General features: G+C 43.4%; 1 protein-coding gene across 4 annotated transcripts in view; it reads right to left on the bottom strand.

Annotated features, from left to right (window-relative positions):
• Nucleotides 1–256: 256 nt before the first annotated feature.
• Nucleotides 257–19358, bottom strand: part of kdm3b (lysine (K)-specific demethylase 3B) — a 31984-nt gene continuing 12882 nt past the window's right edge. For 3 of the 4 annotated variants that reach the window (XM_062523930.1, XM_062523933.1, XM_062523932.1), the window contains 9 exons: nt 18171–18342; nt 17898–17988; nt 16825–16955; nt 16451–16570; nt 14893–14916; nt 2862–3001; nt 2379–2555; nt 1939–2073; nt 257–1336 (listed from right to left, as the gene is read on the bottom strand). In XM_062523930.1, coding sequence (XP_062379914.1) covers nt 1256–1336; nt 1939–2073; nt 2379–2555; nt 2862–3001; nt 14893–14916; nt 16451–16570; nt 16825–16955; nt 17898–17988; nt 18171–18342 — 1071 coding nt within the window. In that variant the 3' untranslated portion in view covers nt 257–1255. The remainder of the gene's footprint in view (nt 1337–1938; nt 2074–2378; nt 2556–2861; nt 3002–14892; nt 14917–16450; nt 16571–16824; nt 16956–17897; nt 17989–18170; nt 18343–19358) is intronic. The other variant, XM_062523931.1, reaches the window with a different exon arrangement.

Below are 19358 nucleotides of genomic sequence, written 5' to 3'. Positions count from 1 at the left end.
TTACGTGCCAATCTATGGTGCCAATGTTTAATGTGATAAAATACTCAAGAGCCACTGGATATTGTTTTATCTGCAGGAACAGACTTCACTGAAAATATCAGATGTTACCTTGTGGGGTAACAGATGTCACACTGCTGAGACCAAAAATAGATTTCCTGTCTTATATGACTGAGTTATATGCCATTAGCTGTCTGAATCAGAATGAATATGCGGCCTTGTCAAAGAGGATTGAAAAAAAAAAAGGATTGAACATGGGTTTACAATTCAACCCTCAGTTTATTACAGTCAAAGGCAGAATGATGAACGGAACAAAATAAAAAATGAAAAATGCCATTGAGATTAGTGTCTACCAGTACACGGGCCAGTTTCTTCGTAAACTTTATTTTGAAAAAAAATGATACACACTGCTAAGATCAATATATATATTGATACATATTAATGACCAGTAGTAGTTCTCCATTATCTGGAGTTCTTATTTCTTGAACTTGTTTCTTGAAATTTTGCCAGCAATCCACTCGTTTCATAACCCTAAAGGAGTGACAACATGTATGGACACATTTCTCAAAGCCTCAGTCTCAGACATACTCACATTGAGTCATAGAAATCACCTTTCATTTGCACTGTGTGTATAAAAAGGACTTAAGAACATGTGGTTCTCGGTTTGAGTTGAAACTGAAAAACTAAAAATACAAAACTTTGGTCTATTTCCCTTCAATGCTTAAGTTGAACGACTCTGGAAAAGAAAAAAAAAAGTTTGGAGGGGTGTTGTCTCCCTCTCTATAACATCCTGCTGATGCTAAAGGCGAAGGTCTCCTCTAGTTAAGAAAACAAACAGCTTGATCAATTAGCGCGTACAAAAACAAAAATGGACTAGCCCAGTGCTCACATTATGTAAAAGGCTACAGACAAACAGATGTCCACTGAGGCACATCAGAGCAGATCTATATTCCCCCTTCACAATACATCTTCAAAAACAAACAATAATAAAATTAAAAAAATCAAAAAACTTAAATATGAACAGAAGAATTTTCTATGTAACACTGATGAAGACTGTCCTTCATCCGAGCGTGGAGCTCAAAAAGGTTCCAAAAGGGCTTCACTTTTCTCTGGGAGAGCATTCCAAAGCACTTTTTTAGAAACTCGTAGAACCCCCTCATTTCATCCACACCCTCCCTTCCCAAAGTCCTTGTGCCTGGTTTGCATGTGGTGTTCGTGGAGCTTAGAAAGAGTGCGTCGGTCAGGTCCCACCGGGCCACTATGACCGTGCCAGCTTGGGTTCATGGGCCTTCAGTGTTCCCACAGCATCCTTCACAGCATGGTAGATGATGTTCTTCACCTGAGGAACACAAAGTGATAAAGAATGATGACTTTAAGTAGGGTTCAAACCAAAGATTCCCGACGAGACGAGCCGAGCCGAGCCGAGCCGAGCCGAGCCGCGACGTTCTAAAACCTTGCGACTGCGACTCAACATGTTTAATGCTTTGCGACGGCTTGCAACTACGTGCAACTTCTAATTCACAACGCTGCAACTCAGTCTCGTTTTGTCGGGAATCTTGGACTGACAATCAGAATAACAATCTGGCCTGGCCCCAGCTGTGGCGCAACTGGCTGGGGCACCTACACCGAACGGCCGGCGACCCAGGCTCGATTCCCGCCCCGTGGTCCTTTCCGGGTCCCGCCCCTACTCTCTCTCCCATTCACTACCTGTCACTCTCCACTGTCTCGGCCATTAAAGGCATAAAAAGCCCCCAAAAAAATACTTAAAAAAAAAAAAAAGAATGACAGTCTCATGTGGCCAGATGTTTAGCAATACAGTGTCTGGAGATAACCATAGCAAACAGCGTACTACTCAGATTGTGAACTGATCAAATGCAGAAGTCACGTCTGATCTTGTGACACAAACGGTAAAAGAGGCCCGAGTGCTCAAACCAAATGTACCTGTAGCTTGTCCTCGTGGTTGGTGTGTGTGGTGGACAAGTGGCGGAACTCCTGCGTTAGCCTGAAGCAGTGCTTCACATGCTCCGGGGACACAAAGTCCTCAGCCACCTTTATACAACTGTACAAATTGTGCACCTAATGAAACAAAGGACAAGGCACACATTATTTAAAGTTCATTACACACAAATATCATTATCACTTGATAACAGCTGTGCCAATAATCATTTATATTCATAAGCATTTTTAAAAACTGTTGATTAATGTTATTAGAATATGATTGATATTACAGTAATTTCCTGTGTATTAGCCACATTGTGTATAAGCCACTGGACAGTGTTTTATGCAAGTTAAAAGAAACAAAGGCATATGTATAAGCCGCGGCTAATTGTTGGGAAATTACTGTATTTACATCTGAAAAAAATAAAACCAAAGTAAAGCACCTGATGTGGCGCCCCAGCTGGGATGAAGACAGCGTCTCCTAAGAATTGAACAATGGCCCAGCCTTGGACCCCGTACTCTTCATAGAGCCTGCGACGTAGGTTCTGATCCAGGTACCAGCTCTGGTCGTGGATAGGGTCGTGGTCTGGAGGATTCTCCTGGCCTTGCTCCTCTCCCACCTGTGTAAAACACATTTATAATCACACCCACACATTTGGCCTCTGAGCAAATAGGAAAGTATGACGTGATGCAAAGAGAGGGCATGTATTTATCAGCAGACTAAAAAAGCTGGACCCACTGCTACCACTGAAGGGGTCCTCAAACAGAAAACGTTCAACTAGGTTCATTCTAATGTCTCCAGAGCACGCATCCTTGACAATTATTCTCAATTTACAGTTAGACGAGAAAGTCCAAGTTGCTGCATCGCTGAATTGTGAACAAAGGGACAAACGGCAGATTTGTTTTTTGAACTTTGACCCCGTTACCTTTCGTAGGAGCTCGCGAATCTTCTCCGCATCCTTAGCGGCGTAGATGTGCCAGAGGGCGCCAGGCTTCTCCTTGGCCTCGTACACTCGCCTCTTCGTCATCTCATCCACATCACCCTCCTCAATGGTGGTCATTACCTCTGTGGTATAACAAAAGAGGCCAGAGTCAAGCCACCCGCACAGCACAAATCCATGCTGAGTCAGAGCCGACTAACTAGAACATTCAGCAGTGTGACTTCCCACGACTGCTTCTTTCTGATTAGTGACCTATGACGGAAACTGTGCCGACACAAGGGACTTGTTCACATCACATCCCACATGCGCCACCAAACGGGAGTGTCGGTTTCCTTACGTAAAGCCGGATGTGGAACACCACAAAACTGTTGCGGAAAGACACCAAACTGTCTAATCAAATTCTGCGAGACCAAATGATTCTACGGATTTGGACATAATCTCCCGAATCTCTTGCTTTCAGAGAGCTACATCTAATCCATTTAGCATTTAAATACATTTTACATGCCATCTTCAATAAGAATGTAATAACGTTTTTCAGAGCACTAAATGTAACACTAAAATGAGCAACTTATTCTGCCCTTTGTGCTGAAAGCTATTTTTCTTTTTATTAACAAAACCAACATAATGGTGGGACATATAATTGTCCCAGATCAGATATGGAATACATTTATCAAAGTATTATTTTCACAAGAAAACAAAACCAGGAGGATCCCCCACATATCCCAGATTATAGATATACTGTACACAGGAGAGGCATTAAAATCCTCGTCCTGTGGGAAGGTTATTTCCCTACAGTCATCAATCAGCAACCGAGCCTATTGAACTTTACACAACAGGATACAATGACAATGTGCAGTTGGCTGGGGCACACACATGCCACATGGACCCAGAATTTGTAACGGCCCTCCTTCAGGGTACCACGTGTGGCTGAATGCCCAACAAAACAAATCGAGAGAACAAAACAAAACAAAAACTCATCCTCCATCAATTCACGATCAATTTAAATCAAGTTTATCAGCAAAACATCTGAAAGGGAAAATAGCTGAGTCATGTCACATCACAGGTCACATGATGTTGTGCTGAGGAAGGGGAGGAGGAAGGAAGCCTCACAGCTGAAGGTCAGTCAAGGTCAAAAGCCCCTCCCCTTCCCAGACAGGCACCCAAGAGTCAGCTTTCACCGTGTATGTTAGTCTGCGTGTGTGTGTGTGTGTGTGTGTGTGCGTGCGCATCATGTGCTCAGATGTCTTCATTAAAGATGGACACGACAGTGGCTGACGTGCACCTACTTGACTGTCAATGACAAAAACAAAAAAAAAAAATCTGTGTCATAATAATCTCAACACGCGTGTAGTTGCTGACTCAGAGGCCTGCATGCACCCCGGCTCAAAAGATTACTGTAAGCCAGCTGCAGGGATCCTGTGGGCCCTCTGTCCTGCATCTGATTTGGCCTAATCTCTCCCCCTCGCTCCTGGGAGCCCGCCTCCTCTCCACGGGCTGCACTTTTAACAGAGGGCCCAAATACTGTTATGCCCTTGATGACTGTGCAGATCGGAAGGAATTATGCTGGGCTGTTTCCTTGATTATTCATTAGTGTGTGTGTATGTGTGTGTGTATGTGTGTGTGTGAGAGAGAGTGAGTGTGTGTGAGAGAGAGTGAGTGTGTGTGAGAGAGAGAGAGAGAGAGAGAGAGAGAGAGAGAGAGAGAGAGAGAGAGAGAGAGAGAGAGAGAGAGAGAGAGAGAGAGAGAGAGAATGTGTGCTTGTGTGTGGTTTATTTATAGTAAAGTAATATATTTATCAGTGGATGACGTGGTCGATATTAGGTGTGATACAAGCACTAGTTCTTCACTTCCCCTTAACCCTTAGAAAATAAAGTGGTTGATATTAGGTGTGATACAAGCACTAGTTCTTTACTTCCCCTTATCCCTTAGAAAATAAAGTGGTTGATATTAGGTGTGACACGAGCACTATTTCTTCACTTCCCCTTATCCCTTAGAAAATAAAGTGGTTGATATTAGGCGTGATACAAGCACTAGTTCTTTACTTCCCCTTATCCCTTAGAAAATAAAGTGGTTGATTTTAGGTGTGATACGAGCACTATTTCTTCACTTCCCCTTATCCCTTAGAAAATAAAAAGAAGAGCAGTGTCAGTGTCTCTAGGTCTTTTCATAAAAGAGGGTATCACACAGAGACAGGTCTTTCACCTAAAGAAATAGAATATCACCATGCCAGAGCAAGACCACATCATAGTGAAACATTAGTTACATATGCCAGGTGGATGACCACCGGATGGTGGAAGCACTACTGAGTGGAAGACATTGTATAATCACAAACAAAATTCACTCAACATGAATGCCACCATTTGATCATTCACGGTACCTCTTATATAGTAGAGCGGCTAAGCGCAATAATCGATCACTTTGCGATAAAAGCATGAAATTTGGTACAAAGGCTCACAAAGGGGTTCTGATCAGATTTAGGACCGTAGGCGCTCAAAATTTGACCCCTGGGGGTCATGGTGGCCATTTTTCAAAATGGCCGCCAAATATGGATTTTGTAATGGGAAAATGGATTAAAAGCTGCCTGAAACTTAAAATACAATAACACATGTCCCCAGAATGCACATAAATATGAGCACACTTTCACATAGAAGGCATTTAAACTTTAAAATATAAGAAATGTTTTTTTAAAAATTCACAATGGCCACCAAATATGGCGTTTTTTTGTTGTTGTTTTTATTGTTTTAGCTTTTTCCTCTCTTTTTTGTCTTTTTAATGTAGGCCTGCATAACAAGAAACAAAACAAAGAACCAGTAGTTCAGCTATTCTGCAGTTGAGCTTTGTATATTTACACAATTCAATGAATAACATAACATATAAGATTCCATGCTAAAATTCAATGACCACTTTTGTCTCGGTCAAGAAGCAAAGAAATTACTGTATTAACACAGCTTTACACTCTCTGATATTCTCACTCACAGAAACATAAAGCAGTACACTGCAGTGATGCTGCTCTGCATTTGCATTGTTTAATACAACTTTTTGTACATTTGCTGACAATAAGTTCATAGCAGGCTTGTAGCACCGCATTATGTAATAACACCGCATTATGTAATAATGTAATAAATGTGCACGCCATTATGTAATAATTGCCGCATTCTGTAATAATCTGCCGCATTATGTAATACACTTCTTGAACGCAATATGTAATACATTTTGCTGCATTATGTAATAAGTTATTACATATTGCGGTTGTTACTACATAATGCGGGTGTTGCGTTTTTTTTTTTTTGCCAAATGTAACAATTGGTGCATTATGTAATAACCAACCGAAATTGACATTTTCACTGATTAAAAACAGCTTGATAATGTGTATTTTACTCAAAATTAATGCTTACAAATAAGTATTAATTTAACGACGCAATTAAGTATTTAAGCAACTAAATGAAAAACAATTCAGCTGCAACATACAGCCTAACACACTGATCACACGATGGAACTGCAGAGTAATAAAGTGAATTTTAAGAATGTTCTTTACCTACAGTAAAACAGGCCATGACTCACATTTCACACACATATAGCCAAACTATCAGTATATAGAGGGAACTGTCTATCAGAATTCCATTTGATTTATGCTGTTCAGGCACTTGGCCAAAGCCTTGATATTGCTCCTCCTGCAAGGTACTGATTGGGACTCAGGTCTGGCTAGGCTAGGCCTGCTAGTGGAAAGGAAATGTTTAAACGTAAGTTATTAGGGCCCGAGCACCGAGGTGCTGAAGCGGCTGCACCGTAGGTGCAAGGCCCTATTGTTTTTGCTCAGATTAAATTTCTTCCGGGCCACGTTTTGCCTCTTTTCACCAACTTGGCATGCTCTAAAACTCTTGCAATTTGGCAGCTATGTGTGGAATTGGTAACACTACTAAGTGACAGAGCTCTGGCCTAGGGTGTGGCTCAGGGACTCTATAGCGCCACCTAACAACGTTGTCTGTTGTGGTTGACACATACATTCACGGAAATGGCCCAGATTTGGTGGACATGTGTGTTCTATTAATCTAAACATTTTTACATTTAAACTTTACAGTGAATCTTAGAAGAATTTGAGTTATGATTATGATTATGATTTCTGCACATCACATATTTTGAAAAAAATCTCCTAGACGGTTTATCAAAATCATGTCATATAAGCACTAAAATGATCTTGAGGGGTTGCTCAAGAGGAATTGTGACCAGATTTTTTCATTTTCGAAGTATATGGAAATGGCGAAGGTTTGAATTATGGCGTCTTATTAAGAAACAAGAAGTTGGTGTTATAGGCAGAAAAAAGGTTTTAAATTGGATGTAACTTGGCAGCTACATGTGGAACTGCTTCTGCTAGTCAGAGACAGAGCTCTGGCCTAAGGTGTGGCTTCGGGACTCTATAGCGCCACCTAGCAGCACGTTATCTGTTGTGGTTGACACAAACATTCACGAAAATGAACCAAATTTGGTGGACTTGTGTGTTATTGCTATCGCTAGTGAGAGACAGAGCTTTGGCCTAGGGTGTCGCTTAGGGACTCTATAGCACCACCTAGTGCATTGTCTGTTGTGGTTGACACATACATTCACGAAAATGAACCAAATTTGGTGGGCACATGTGTTATTGCTATCGCTAGTCAGAGACAGAGCTCTAGCCTAGGGTGTGGCTTAGGGACTCTATAGCGCCACCTAGCGAGTTGTCTGTTGTGGTGGACACATACATTCACGAAAATTAATCAAATGTTGTGGGGTTGTGTGTGATTGCTACCGCTAGTCAAAGACAGAGCTCTGGCTTAGGGTGTGGCTTAGGGGCTCTATAGGGCTCGGGCACACGCCTTGCATTCTAGGAATATTGCCGCCATGTTGGTAGCGCACCGAACGTAATATCCATTCATTCAGATGCAGAAGACAAGAAGCAGAAATATAGTATTAGCGATTCTTTTCCTCTTGCGATCGTGGGTTGCGCTGTTACAACCCACTACACAGCAACATACGACCAAGAAGGCAAAAACTAAGTAACAGGAACACACTAATAGATGGGAGTAAATCCATAGTAATCCATAGTAAACTAAGGAGTGAGGCTGCCAATATGGCTGTGCCCGCGAAGTTTTCACGTCATGATCCCGAGCCCTATTGCGCCACTTAGCGCATTGTCTATTGTGGTTGACACATACATTCACGAAAATTAACCAAATTTGGTGGGCTTGTGTGTTATTGCTATTGCTAGTCAGAGAAGGAGCTCTGGCCAAAGACCTAAAAGAAATGGACAAACAGACTCCGTTGTTCTCAATGGGAGGGGGCTGAAACAAAAATCTGTTTACTTTCCATCGTACTCGTACTCATTTTGTGACGTTAGCCATCCTGTACATTGCTGTAACTCGTCTGACAGATGGGATTTTCCGAACAACTGTCAATCCATTATTAACCTTCGTTTTTAATATTATTATTATGTTTACTTGCCTCTAGGTAATGCTTTACCCTATCAAACAGTAGGCTACCATAGGCTACACGCTTTTTCACTGATCTTGCGAATGACTTTCCGTCATGGTTTTCGTGCAGGCTGGACTGAGCTTCTTATCCAAACATTACTGGGAATCTCCTGTCGAACATTAGCTTCCCTCCAACCGACATGCTAACTACTGTATACTTCTTTGCGGGAAACCAACGTTATATACGGGGAAGACGTGAATTAGTTTTGCCTTCGATACCCTATATAGAATACACAGAAGCTATAAGGGTGACACAGGGCACATGTTACATGAAGTTAAGGGATCACAAAAGAATCTGCAATCTATGGCCGTCCATGGGAGTTAGCAGAGGGTTGATCACCAGCTCAATTCGTGTCTCTACTTCCGGGAATATGCCTGCCCCCTAGGCTCTGGACTAAGGTGTGGCTTAGGGACTCTATAGCGCCACCTAGCGCATTGTCTGTTGTGGTTGACACGTACATTCACGAAAATGAACCAAATTTGGTGGGCATGTGTTTTGCTATAGCTATTCAGAGACAGAGCTCAGGCCGAGGGTGTGGATTAGGGACTCTATAGCGCCACCTAGTGTGTTACCTGTTGTGGTTGACGTATATATTCACGGAAATGAATCAAATTTGGTGAGCTTGTGTGTTAATACTGCCGCTAGTCAGAAACAGAGCTCTGGCCTAGGGTGTGGCTTAGCGACTCTATAGCGCCACCTAGCACATTGTCTATTATGGTTGACACATACATTCACGACAATTAGGTAGGCTTGTGTGTTATTGCTGCAGCTAGTCAGAGAGTTTTGGCCTAGGGTGTGGCTTAGGGACTCTATAGCGCCACCTAGCCTGTTGTCTGTTGTGGTTGACACATACATTGATGAAAATTAACCACATTTCGATTCCGTATTGCTTTGTTAGATTCCGAAATGACCGGGCCCGCCATCGCCGCTTGCAGCTATATTTATTATTATAAGCAGGATTTAGACTGAGATACTGTGTCCTCAATGAATTTGAAAAGAAAACCAGCTAACTTAGCCAATAATATAATAATATCTGTTAACAGAAAACAGAATGCATGGCACACCCATCTTGTGCACAGCCCATGTTTAATTATTTGGTGCTGTATGTCTTATTTTTGCTGCTGCTTGAGCAAAGACAGAGATTTACTTGACAATTTTACAAATTGGTTAACTATCAGAAGCACTTATCTCCAAACTTGATCTTATGACTAATATGACTGCAAATATTAATTGAAAAGAACCCCTTGTGTGTTTAAATGAGCACAACCAAAGTTAAAAGGTGGATTGTTACAATGTAAGCTGAGCAATAGTTGACATACTGTCCCCTTACTTATCATTTTTGAGTAAAATACACATTATCATGCTGTTTTTAATCAATGAAAATGTCAATTTTGGTTGGTTACTACATAATGCACCAATTGTTACATTTGGCAAAAAAAAAAATGCAACAACCGCATTATGTAGCAACAACCGCAATATGTAATAACTTATTACATAATGCAGCAAAATGTATTACATATTGCGTTCAAGAAGTTTATTACATAATGCGGCAGATTATTACAAAATGCGGCAATTATTACATAATGGCGTGCACATTTATTACATTATTACATAATGCGGTGTTATTACATAATGCGGTGCTACAAGGCTTAAGATGGTTCAGCAAGTGAAATCCAGTATGGTTAAAAACTGCCATTCTCTGTTTTGACCCACCCCTTCTTTAACTTAAAAAGCAGGGCCACAAACACTGATCCTGGTGCTTCACATGAAAATGAACGGTTCTCTATCAGTCAATCTACTCAGCGTCAATCAATGGGAATACACTCCTTGACTCCGTGTTAAGACATCCCAACATCCTCCTCCCAGCCCAGAGCCCAATTTGCCGGTTGGGCTGGCTGCAGAGCGCCCTGCTGGCAATTTTGCCGTGGCCTCTCCTGGCAGTTCTCTGGGGTCTCACGATGATGACCAGGTCAGACCAGATCTCTCATGGCCTCTGAGAGCAGCTCGCTGGAACAGAACCTGGAGGAGAGTGTCGGGGACGATGCTGAGCAGGAGTCTGTCCCCTCTCCCGGGAATTAGCTACAATGCTTGAACATTCCACCCAGGTGCTGGGTATTGCATGGCCTGAGCAGCCGGAGCATCAGAGCTCGCTCATGGACAGGTCATATTATGAGCAGCGCCCAGAGAGGCGACACCACCCCCCTCTCAGCCCTCCCTGATTTCCTTGGCGAGGTGCAGTGCTCTTGGGGGGAACCCCTATTCAGCGCAATCACCCGTCCAGGGTTTTGGGCCTTTCTCTGGCCTACACGGGGCTGAGGAGCAGGGAATGACCCACCTGCCCGAGGTGGAGGAGGCGCAGGCAGCCTACCTCGCCCCCATCAGCACGTATCCCAAATTGCGTTCAAGATGCTGAGGCTGCAGCGCATTGTTCAGAGCGTGCAGCAGGGGGATTGGATGGCCACAATAGTTGTAAATAGTAAAGGATGCACATTTCCATGTTCCGATTCACCCTTCACCCTTGGCACAGGAAGTATCTAGCTTTGCGTCCGAGGGCAGAGTTTGAGACTTCTCTGTCTTATGCTTCGGGCTAGCGTTATCACCCCGCACTTTCACCGAAGTCGTTCAGGAAGCGGAGTCCTCAGGAGACGGGGTATTAGTATATAAGATGACCTCGATGACTGGGGTCTGTTGGTAGGCTCCAGGCCCCTCCTTCCATTCCATGCACACCCTATCAGGGACCGGAACAAACGCGTTCAAGTGGACAAGAGATGCTGGAGGGCTCTCGCCTATTGGCGCGTCCCCAAGAACCTCTCCATTGGGGAGGGTATCTCACAGGCATGTGGTGACTACGGATGTGTCCCTCCTAGGTCAGGGAGCGGTGTGCGAGGGACACGCAGACCAAAGGAGATGACCAAAGACCATGGGCTGGAACTTTTAACGGTGCATCTAGCTCTCAAGCATTTTCACCAGCTAGGCATGATGTATTGGTGAGGTCAGACAATACAGCGATGGTAGCCTATATGAATCGTCAAGGCAGCATTCGCTCCCATAACTAACTAACAGTGAAAAGCTGGCTGTTATGGGCGAGGTGTCACCTCTCAGGCCATGCAGTTCATGTTCTGGGAGAACAGAATGGGGCAGCAGATATGATCACAAGAGGCCCCCAATCACTAGCCTGGCTCCGCCCTCCTACGTACTTCCCCTCCATTTTCATTTCCCTTCAGTAAGTCGCCTGGGTCCAAATGTTAGCGATTGGTTATGGCATATCCAGAGCGGCTCTGGGCAGATTCAATAGTTTTAAATATCAACAGAGTACCCGCATACAAGGAAGTCAATTCTTGGCAGACTCTGTACATGATGAAATATGTACCAGAGTTTGGTACCCTATCATCAGGAGTGGCGTCTTCACCCACAGGTGGTGGAGGGGGTGTGGCAGAGCTCAGGAAAGCTCATGTTGATCTCTTTGCCTTGTGTGAGATGATACACTGTGTGAAGTGGTTTTCCCTGACCGAGATGCTCTGCTGGGAGTGGATGCTCTGGCACATAAATGGCCGAAGGCTTGCTGTATGCTTTATCCCCAAAGGCATTGATCCCAGCGATGTTGCAGAGAGTGAGGAGAGGGTGGCACGTAGTGATTCTGATAGCCCCTCATTGGCCCGATCAGATTTGGTGTCTGGTGCTGATGGCACTGCTACACGGCGAGCCGTGGAGGGACCTGCTGTCCTAGGTGAGCATGGTGATTTGGCACCCAACTCCGGAGAGATGGCAGCTAACTGCACTAGCCAACAATTCTATAACCAAAGAACCCATTAATTTTCATGTGAAGCACCAGGGTCAGTGTTTGTGGCCCTGCCTTGAGGCTTTTTGAGTTTCAGCTTTGACCCTGGTTTGGTCTCAACCTCTTTATGGACAAGAAATTATGTTCAACTTCACACAAACAAGAATACATTTGTCACTGTCTGAAGCTCAGGCAACAGATGCAGATCAAATAGAAGTGGTCAGACACCGGACCAGCAAGAGCAAAAATAAATACAAAACACAAAGCCCAGAAGATGGTTGAGTATAAATTAAAGTCAGAGTCCAATAGCAAAGGAAACTAGCCTGGCAAGCCAAACTATACAGAAATGTATAGTCTGGAGTCGGACCATTCACAGAGCTGAAGCCTGTGGGTGGAATGAACCGGTGTCTTTCAAACTGCCTCTGCACGCAATAGGCCAGCACTTGTGACCAATCGTAGTCGGTCGGCAAAACGGCAAATACATCCTTCTTTAAAATGAATTCCAAAGCCAATTCAACGAGTGCGCTTCGTTAGCCTCATCCATCTTTCGTTGTTCTCTATGGTTGTTCAACACGGTCTCACACCCAACTCGTCGACCGAGGACGCATGGTCAAGCCCCCTGGCGCCAATATCGGAAGCCGAAGGTGCCCCCACGGGTTCATATGCAACGCAAAGGGGGCTGCCATAGACATCAATGTAAATGTGCTGGGTTGTTCTGCTATCTCGCTGTCTCGCAGCTCTGTCGTCACCGTGCTAAGACGGGCTCAAGGACTCAGATAGAGCGTTCTGATTGTACAGGCTGACTTGGTGCCGAACGCAGGCTTGGCCTTAACGGTGCGACCCTAGACCATCCCACTAGGCAAAAAATATTTGTTGCCGCTAGGGTGCGTCTAGATTTCTAGGCTAAAAGGAAACCTCAGAGGTTGGCAAAACTGCCTTTCTTCGAAAAAACGGCATGCCTGATATAAAGCTGAAAATCACCACCTCAGAATGAGATAATATGGGTATTTATACATTTTCTGACTCCCAAAAGTCATGCCAGTATTGCAGTGCTTGCATTTTGTATCTCTGATGCTCCCTGATGCCACATGATTAAAAGAAAAAATATGATTTAGGCAGAAATGGCAGGAAAATGTGTGTATTTAAAAGTTTGAAGAGCTCCAGGTTCGGCTGTATTTGTCCAAAGTGTTGACAAAAGGATTTGAATGAAAGCTCAGATTGCCCTCTTTAAATGATACCTAACATTATAAAATCAAATATGTAAACATGTCTTTAACAAAGGCCAATAGCAAGATAGGCACCTGCACCAAAAATGTGTTTTTTTTTCAATGGGCAGGGTAACTATAACAGCTGATAACACTAATTTAGCTGTGACTCCAGAAGGGTTTTCATAAAAAACTGTTAACTATAGACATGTATCTTTTCAAAAAGTATAAGCAACCTTTGCCACCTTCAGTGGTAGGCTACGGACAGCTCATCTGGCCCATGGACTAATTATGACATTATGAAATCCATATTTGGCAGCTATTTTGATTTTATTTTTAACATTATCTTATATTTTAGAGTTTAAAGACCTTCTATGTGAAAGTGTGCTCATATTTACAGGTGTTATGGTGAAATGTGTTATTGCATTTTATGTTTCTGGCAGCTTTTAATCCATTTTCCCATTACGAAATCCATATTTGGCGGCCATTTTGAAAAATGGCCGCCATGACCCCCAGGGGTCAAATTTTGAGCGCCTACGGTCCTAAATCTGATCAGACCCCCTTTGTGAGCCTTTGTACCAAATTTCATGCTTTTATCGCAAAGTGATCGATTCTGATGAAAATCTGCGCTTAGCCGCCCCACTATATATCCCTTTTCCAACGACAGAGAACCGGTTCCGTTCACGTTTGCGAACCAACATTTTAACCATTCAGAGCATTTCAACCAAACAGAGAACGGTTCAGAACATGGCACTTTGGCTAAAAAGAAAAAAAGAAAAAGAAAAAAGAAAAAAATAGTAGGTTACCTTACCTAGTCTAACGTTAGCTAGCATGTTACACAGCTCATTTTTGTTGTTGTGGTTACAGGACAACATTGATCATTTTTCTCGTTGTTACGGGTCATATCATCCTCCTGTTTATGCATCTAATTCATTTGTTTATGCATACAGCACCGATTTTTAATGCCGTATCCTTGGTTCCGTTCAATACTGGTGGAAATGTGGGCTGGTTCACTAAATGGCACCAAGGTTAAAACAATTCTGAGTCAAATCGGTTCATGAACGCGTTCTCTGTTGGTCAAAAAACGTATCCTTGGTTCCGTTCAATACTGGTGGAAATGTGGGCTGGTTCACTAAATGGCACCAAGGTTAAAACAATTCTGAGCCAAATCGGTTCATGAACACGTTCTCTGTTGGTCAAAAAATGCCCCGAGTGGAACTTCAAAGGGTGATCTAATTTTGATGCTCGCTGCAAAAACGTGATGAATGGGGTTCACAAAGACACTGAGGGGTTGACAAATACAAAACCAGAAGGAAAGACGAAGTGAGGAGAGAGAGAGAGAGAAATAAAGAGAGAGTGAGTTAGAGAGAGAGAGAGAGAGTTAGAGAGAGAGAGACAGAGAGAGTGAAAGAAAGAGATAGAAAGAGAGAGAGAGAAAGAGGGGGGCAGAGAGAGACCGAGGAATGGAAGTTAAGTTAGGTCTATGGGCATGCTAGTGGTATGAGACGGTTGAAATAAAAAATGCACAGACCTTTGCGTCCAGCCAGGTCTGCTTCTGTGAATGAGAAATGTTGGCATAATCAAAAGCAGTACGAACCCAAATACACAGACCATGAAAAGAAAAAAAAAAATCAACCGAAGACGGCCCATCTCAGGAAGAGGGTAGCGGGGAGGTGGTGGTGATGATAGCAAAGAACCGAGGAGGGGCACAGAATTTGCTTTTGGTATCTAGTAGCAGCAAGTGATATGCTTACGATTCTCCAGAAAGACTAATATACCCAGCAAGGATTTTTACTCTCAATGGTCTGATAAACATGACTTTTTTTTATAATTTCATCTGACAAACACGGAAAAGTCTGCTGAAGCCTAGTCTGTATGTCCTTGCAGACTGTTATTGCTACTACCATATTCCCCAAAACAGCTGTCACCAAATAGGCCTTACTTAAACTGGTAACTAACCAAGCTGCTACAGAATGGTGTAAACATTACAGCGGGAAGGTATTTAGGAACTACGAGGAAAACCTTTGTGTGTTTTCTTTTTCACAGACTGTACTCGATTACAGGAAGCACATTCAGATAGCGGTCAGACACAATGGCCGGGTCTCAAGACAGACAAAAGGGGTGGGAGGGCATCAATGGCAGTGGATGCACAGAGCGCCCGGACGAGAGGCCCGTGGGCAGCGCAGGGTCATGTGAGGGGAATTAAGCCTATTGTTAGAGCGGCGCACAGCACAGCACCGGCGCACAGGAATGGCTACTCTGGGGGAGTAGTGGACACTGATGACGCTGCATATACAGTACACTGCATCGGCGCCCCACACACTCCCATTCAGACAGTTTGTTTGGGAGCAGCGTGAGTGAGACACAGAGGGACACAGAGGGGATGGAATTAAAATGGAATTATAAAGGTGGCTCTGGAAAGGAAACAATTGGTGGGTGTTAAAAAGCAAGCTATACTGTATATGTGGGAATAAAAGCAAGCTAACATGTGGGAAAGAATGTGATGAGGCATAAAAATCTAGTTAAAAAACTACTGATACAACACAAAACAAAGAAAAGATACGACGACTGGAAGTCAAAAGAAATTAAAAATGTTAAGAGAATGGTATACAGTTGTTGTAGTTCAGGACCTAAAGAATCCATCATTATGATTAATAAAAAATGTCTCCAATAAATGTGTTTTCTTTGGTCACAGTGATGCTTCAGATTCTTAAAATCATGCTCGAAAACAATTAAACAGAAATTAGGCACATGGAATGAAAGTTGTAGTGATTTATCATTTCTAAATATTCTGTTTTTGAAAGCTACAGTATTACAGGCAGCACTTCATATCTTTAGAATATTATCTACCTGTCAAGCTCCCATTAGCCAATAATTTCACATCTCTGCACTTAGCTAACCTAATGAAAAAAGTTAACTAAAATTATATTTATAACAAGACGAAATTCACGTCTGTAATCACATATAATGTGCTATACATGTGATTGACAGAGAGAACACTGAACAAATATGGAATACTTTCAGGCAGACTGCAACTGTGCACATCCCCACAACAAAATACCTCATCTAAACCCGATCTGATAGCTCACCTTTCGCATGATTCCCCTCATCTTCAGGGATGCCCACGTACACCATCACGTTCACTGCATCAGACACATCGAGATGCAGATTGGTGGTGCCCACTTTCCTGTCCTCTGACGAGATCAGACCTGTAGAAAAGATGATTGAAAGGTTGAAAGACAAATGACCAAGAGAAGCCAAACATGACATTTAATTAATGAGATGTACTGAAAACTAATCTAATGAAAATGTTGTCATTTAAAAAAAAAATAAAAAAAATAAAAAAAAATACATCTGTACACTGAAATACCTTTTATTTGGCAGGCTTATACATTCAATGGTTTACAAAGTAAATCTGATCCACACCATCTGCCATTTCCTGTTTCTAGTTGTAACGGCTCACCATATGCGTTGTACATCTTGGGCCCCAGATCAGGCCGCACAAAGAAGTTGGGAAGCCGTGAAGCCAGGTTGAGTCTCCCGTCTCTCTTTGTGTACTCGGGGAGGGGAAGGTTGTCCATCAGGTCATCAAACCTGGACAGAGACAGAGAGAGGCAGACAAAGAGAGAGATCAGACACCTGCCAAGTCTTTTACCCTTTGGCCTTTCACACAGTGAACCAATATCACCACCTGGACCAGAAGTAGTAAGTAAACAGTCGATCCAGGGATCCAAGGACATATACCAGCAAATGTGCCATATGCAAAAATAACATTGAGATAACATCACATTCATTCATTCCTTCAAGGTTCCCAGTCAAATGCTATACGAAACCATTTTGAATGTGAACCAAGGAGCATTATGTTAGCAGTCAGATATCTCTGCTATCCAATGTGAACTCATACGCAGGGCAGGAGGAGTAGGCTATAGCTAAAATACCTATGCGATATTGGCTGCAAATAGCTTATCATTAATAACACATCATGGTAGGGTGCCCGAAACAGTATATAGCCTACACACACAGGCTATGTCATTGTATCATATCATAATGTCGGCATAATGTATCACATATATCATTTAAATAATAATTTGCTGATTTGATATTTGGAGTTCAGAGAGGGTTCACTTCAACTATGCCATCTCAATGTGATGAAGAGGCCAACCAAGCTGACAACAGATCAAGTTCAACCTAGACCAGTTTTATAATTGTAGGCTGCTTGCTGCTGCTCTTAGTAGACTATATTCCCATTTTTTTATGGATAGTTATACCATTTTTGCTATAGGCTAATGAGCAAACGATTGCATGTTTGTCTTGTGTCATATGAATTGGAATTAGCAGACAAACCAATTTTTCTACGACATTACACATAATAATTTGGTCCTCTAGGGGGCACTATAATGACCATGTCCACCCGAAGCCTCAAACGGTGAAGTGGAAAGAAAGACACCCATGAATGAACTTACAGGCTGTCTGGTCCTGCAGGAGAACCCATGTGAGCCTTTACACCAACACACAAAGTCGCCTGACTCTGCTTACCTTGTGGGCATCATGTCCCTGAAGTCTTCCCCCGGGGGCCAATCTTTCAATTTCAGCACCATAGGCTGCCCATCTGCCCCTTGCAACCGTTCTGGAGAGAGAGAGAGAGAGAGAGAGAAATAAATAAATAACTAAATAAATAAAGACCAGACACAACTGAGACACTACACTGGTTAATCTGTTAATCTTTCGAGTGAAACGTCGCTAGGACGGCAAGCCAAACCAAACCGGGCTGAAACAGCTTGCCAACCGCCCAGCTGGAGTCGTACTCACTGGAGATCACTTGGAAGCCATCCCAGAATTCCCGGACCTTGACATCGGAGATGATGGCGCAGTTCCGGCAGTTGACCAGGTCGACGTCCTGGTCGCCAAACTCCGCGCTGAACGCCTCTGGTCGCCACAGGCCACCCTTCAGCCTCTTGTGGATTCCGGACACCAGAACCGGCTGCACAGAGCAGATAGAAGGAAGAGGGGAGAGACAGAGAGATAGATACAGAGAGAGAGAGAGAGAGAGAGAGAGAGAGAGAGAGAGAGAGAGAGAGGACACAACACAGGTGGTATTCCCATTAGAAACCGATAGTCTCTTGTCTTCTCCCAAACGACCTCGTGGAAAACGGCAGTGCCGAGGAGTACCGAGGGGCTGACAGAAAACACAGATAAAGCTGCGCCATCCTCTCGCAACGATAAGTGATACTGCAGTCATGCAGACAGGCCGCGTTGCGACCAGAAACTATCTAACCTTTCAAGGCTGTTTAAAAGGTCACCATGACACCATGGTTGCTGCAAGCAGCTGTCTACTCGGGTTCTGTTTATTTGACACACATTCCGATAAAGGTTTACGCCACCACAAATATTGCCAGGACAAGGCGAAATGTCAGGAAAACATTCTGCTGGGAGAAAGTTCGACTTCAAACAAATTGGCAGAGGCTGTTTCCCGTGAGCAGTGAGCAATGAGAAATGTGCAAGACTGCCATCCAGAAGGGGGTTTACAGGGAATTACGATGTCAAAACAAAACAATCAATATCAGGGCAAACTGTCAACATCAACCGTCACTTGCCCAATCCCAATGCCAGACTCACAGACTCACGGACTTTGGTGCGTGTTCTCGCGAATTCGTAAGGGCTTGAGCTGTCCCAATGCCGAATTACAACAGGCGTGAGGGTTTGAGTACACACTTACCGAGCCCTTTCCGTGAGTCTGCATCGGTGCAGACTTAACCTAAGGGAATTACCCACAGTTCAAAGTGTTGTGATGTTTACCGCGGAGATCATAGGAAAATCCGGAAATGACAAAGGCAAACAAAATAGCACGATACACACGTGCATGGTACAAATGTTAGCAACGTCTTTGTTATTAAACATCACCAAGGTACATGTGATCTTGTGAAGTCCTGTCCCAATCCCAAATACCTATCTGAGCACATGTGGCCTCACACACTCACACTCTTAGCAGCTGAGATC

Source organism: Sardina pilchardus, chromosome 21 (assembly GCF_963854185.1).
Source record: "Sardina pilchardus chromosome 21, fSarPil1.1, whole genome shotgun sequence".
Lineage (NCBI taxonomy): Eukaryota > Metazoa > Chordata > Actinopteri > Clupeiformes > Clupeidae > Sardina > Sardina pilchardus.
Note: the sequence above shows the minus strand (reverse complement) of the source record. Positions and strands in the feature narration are given on the sequence as shown.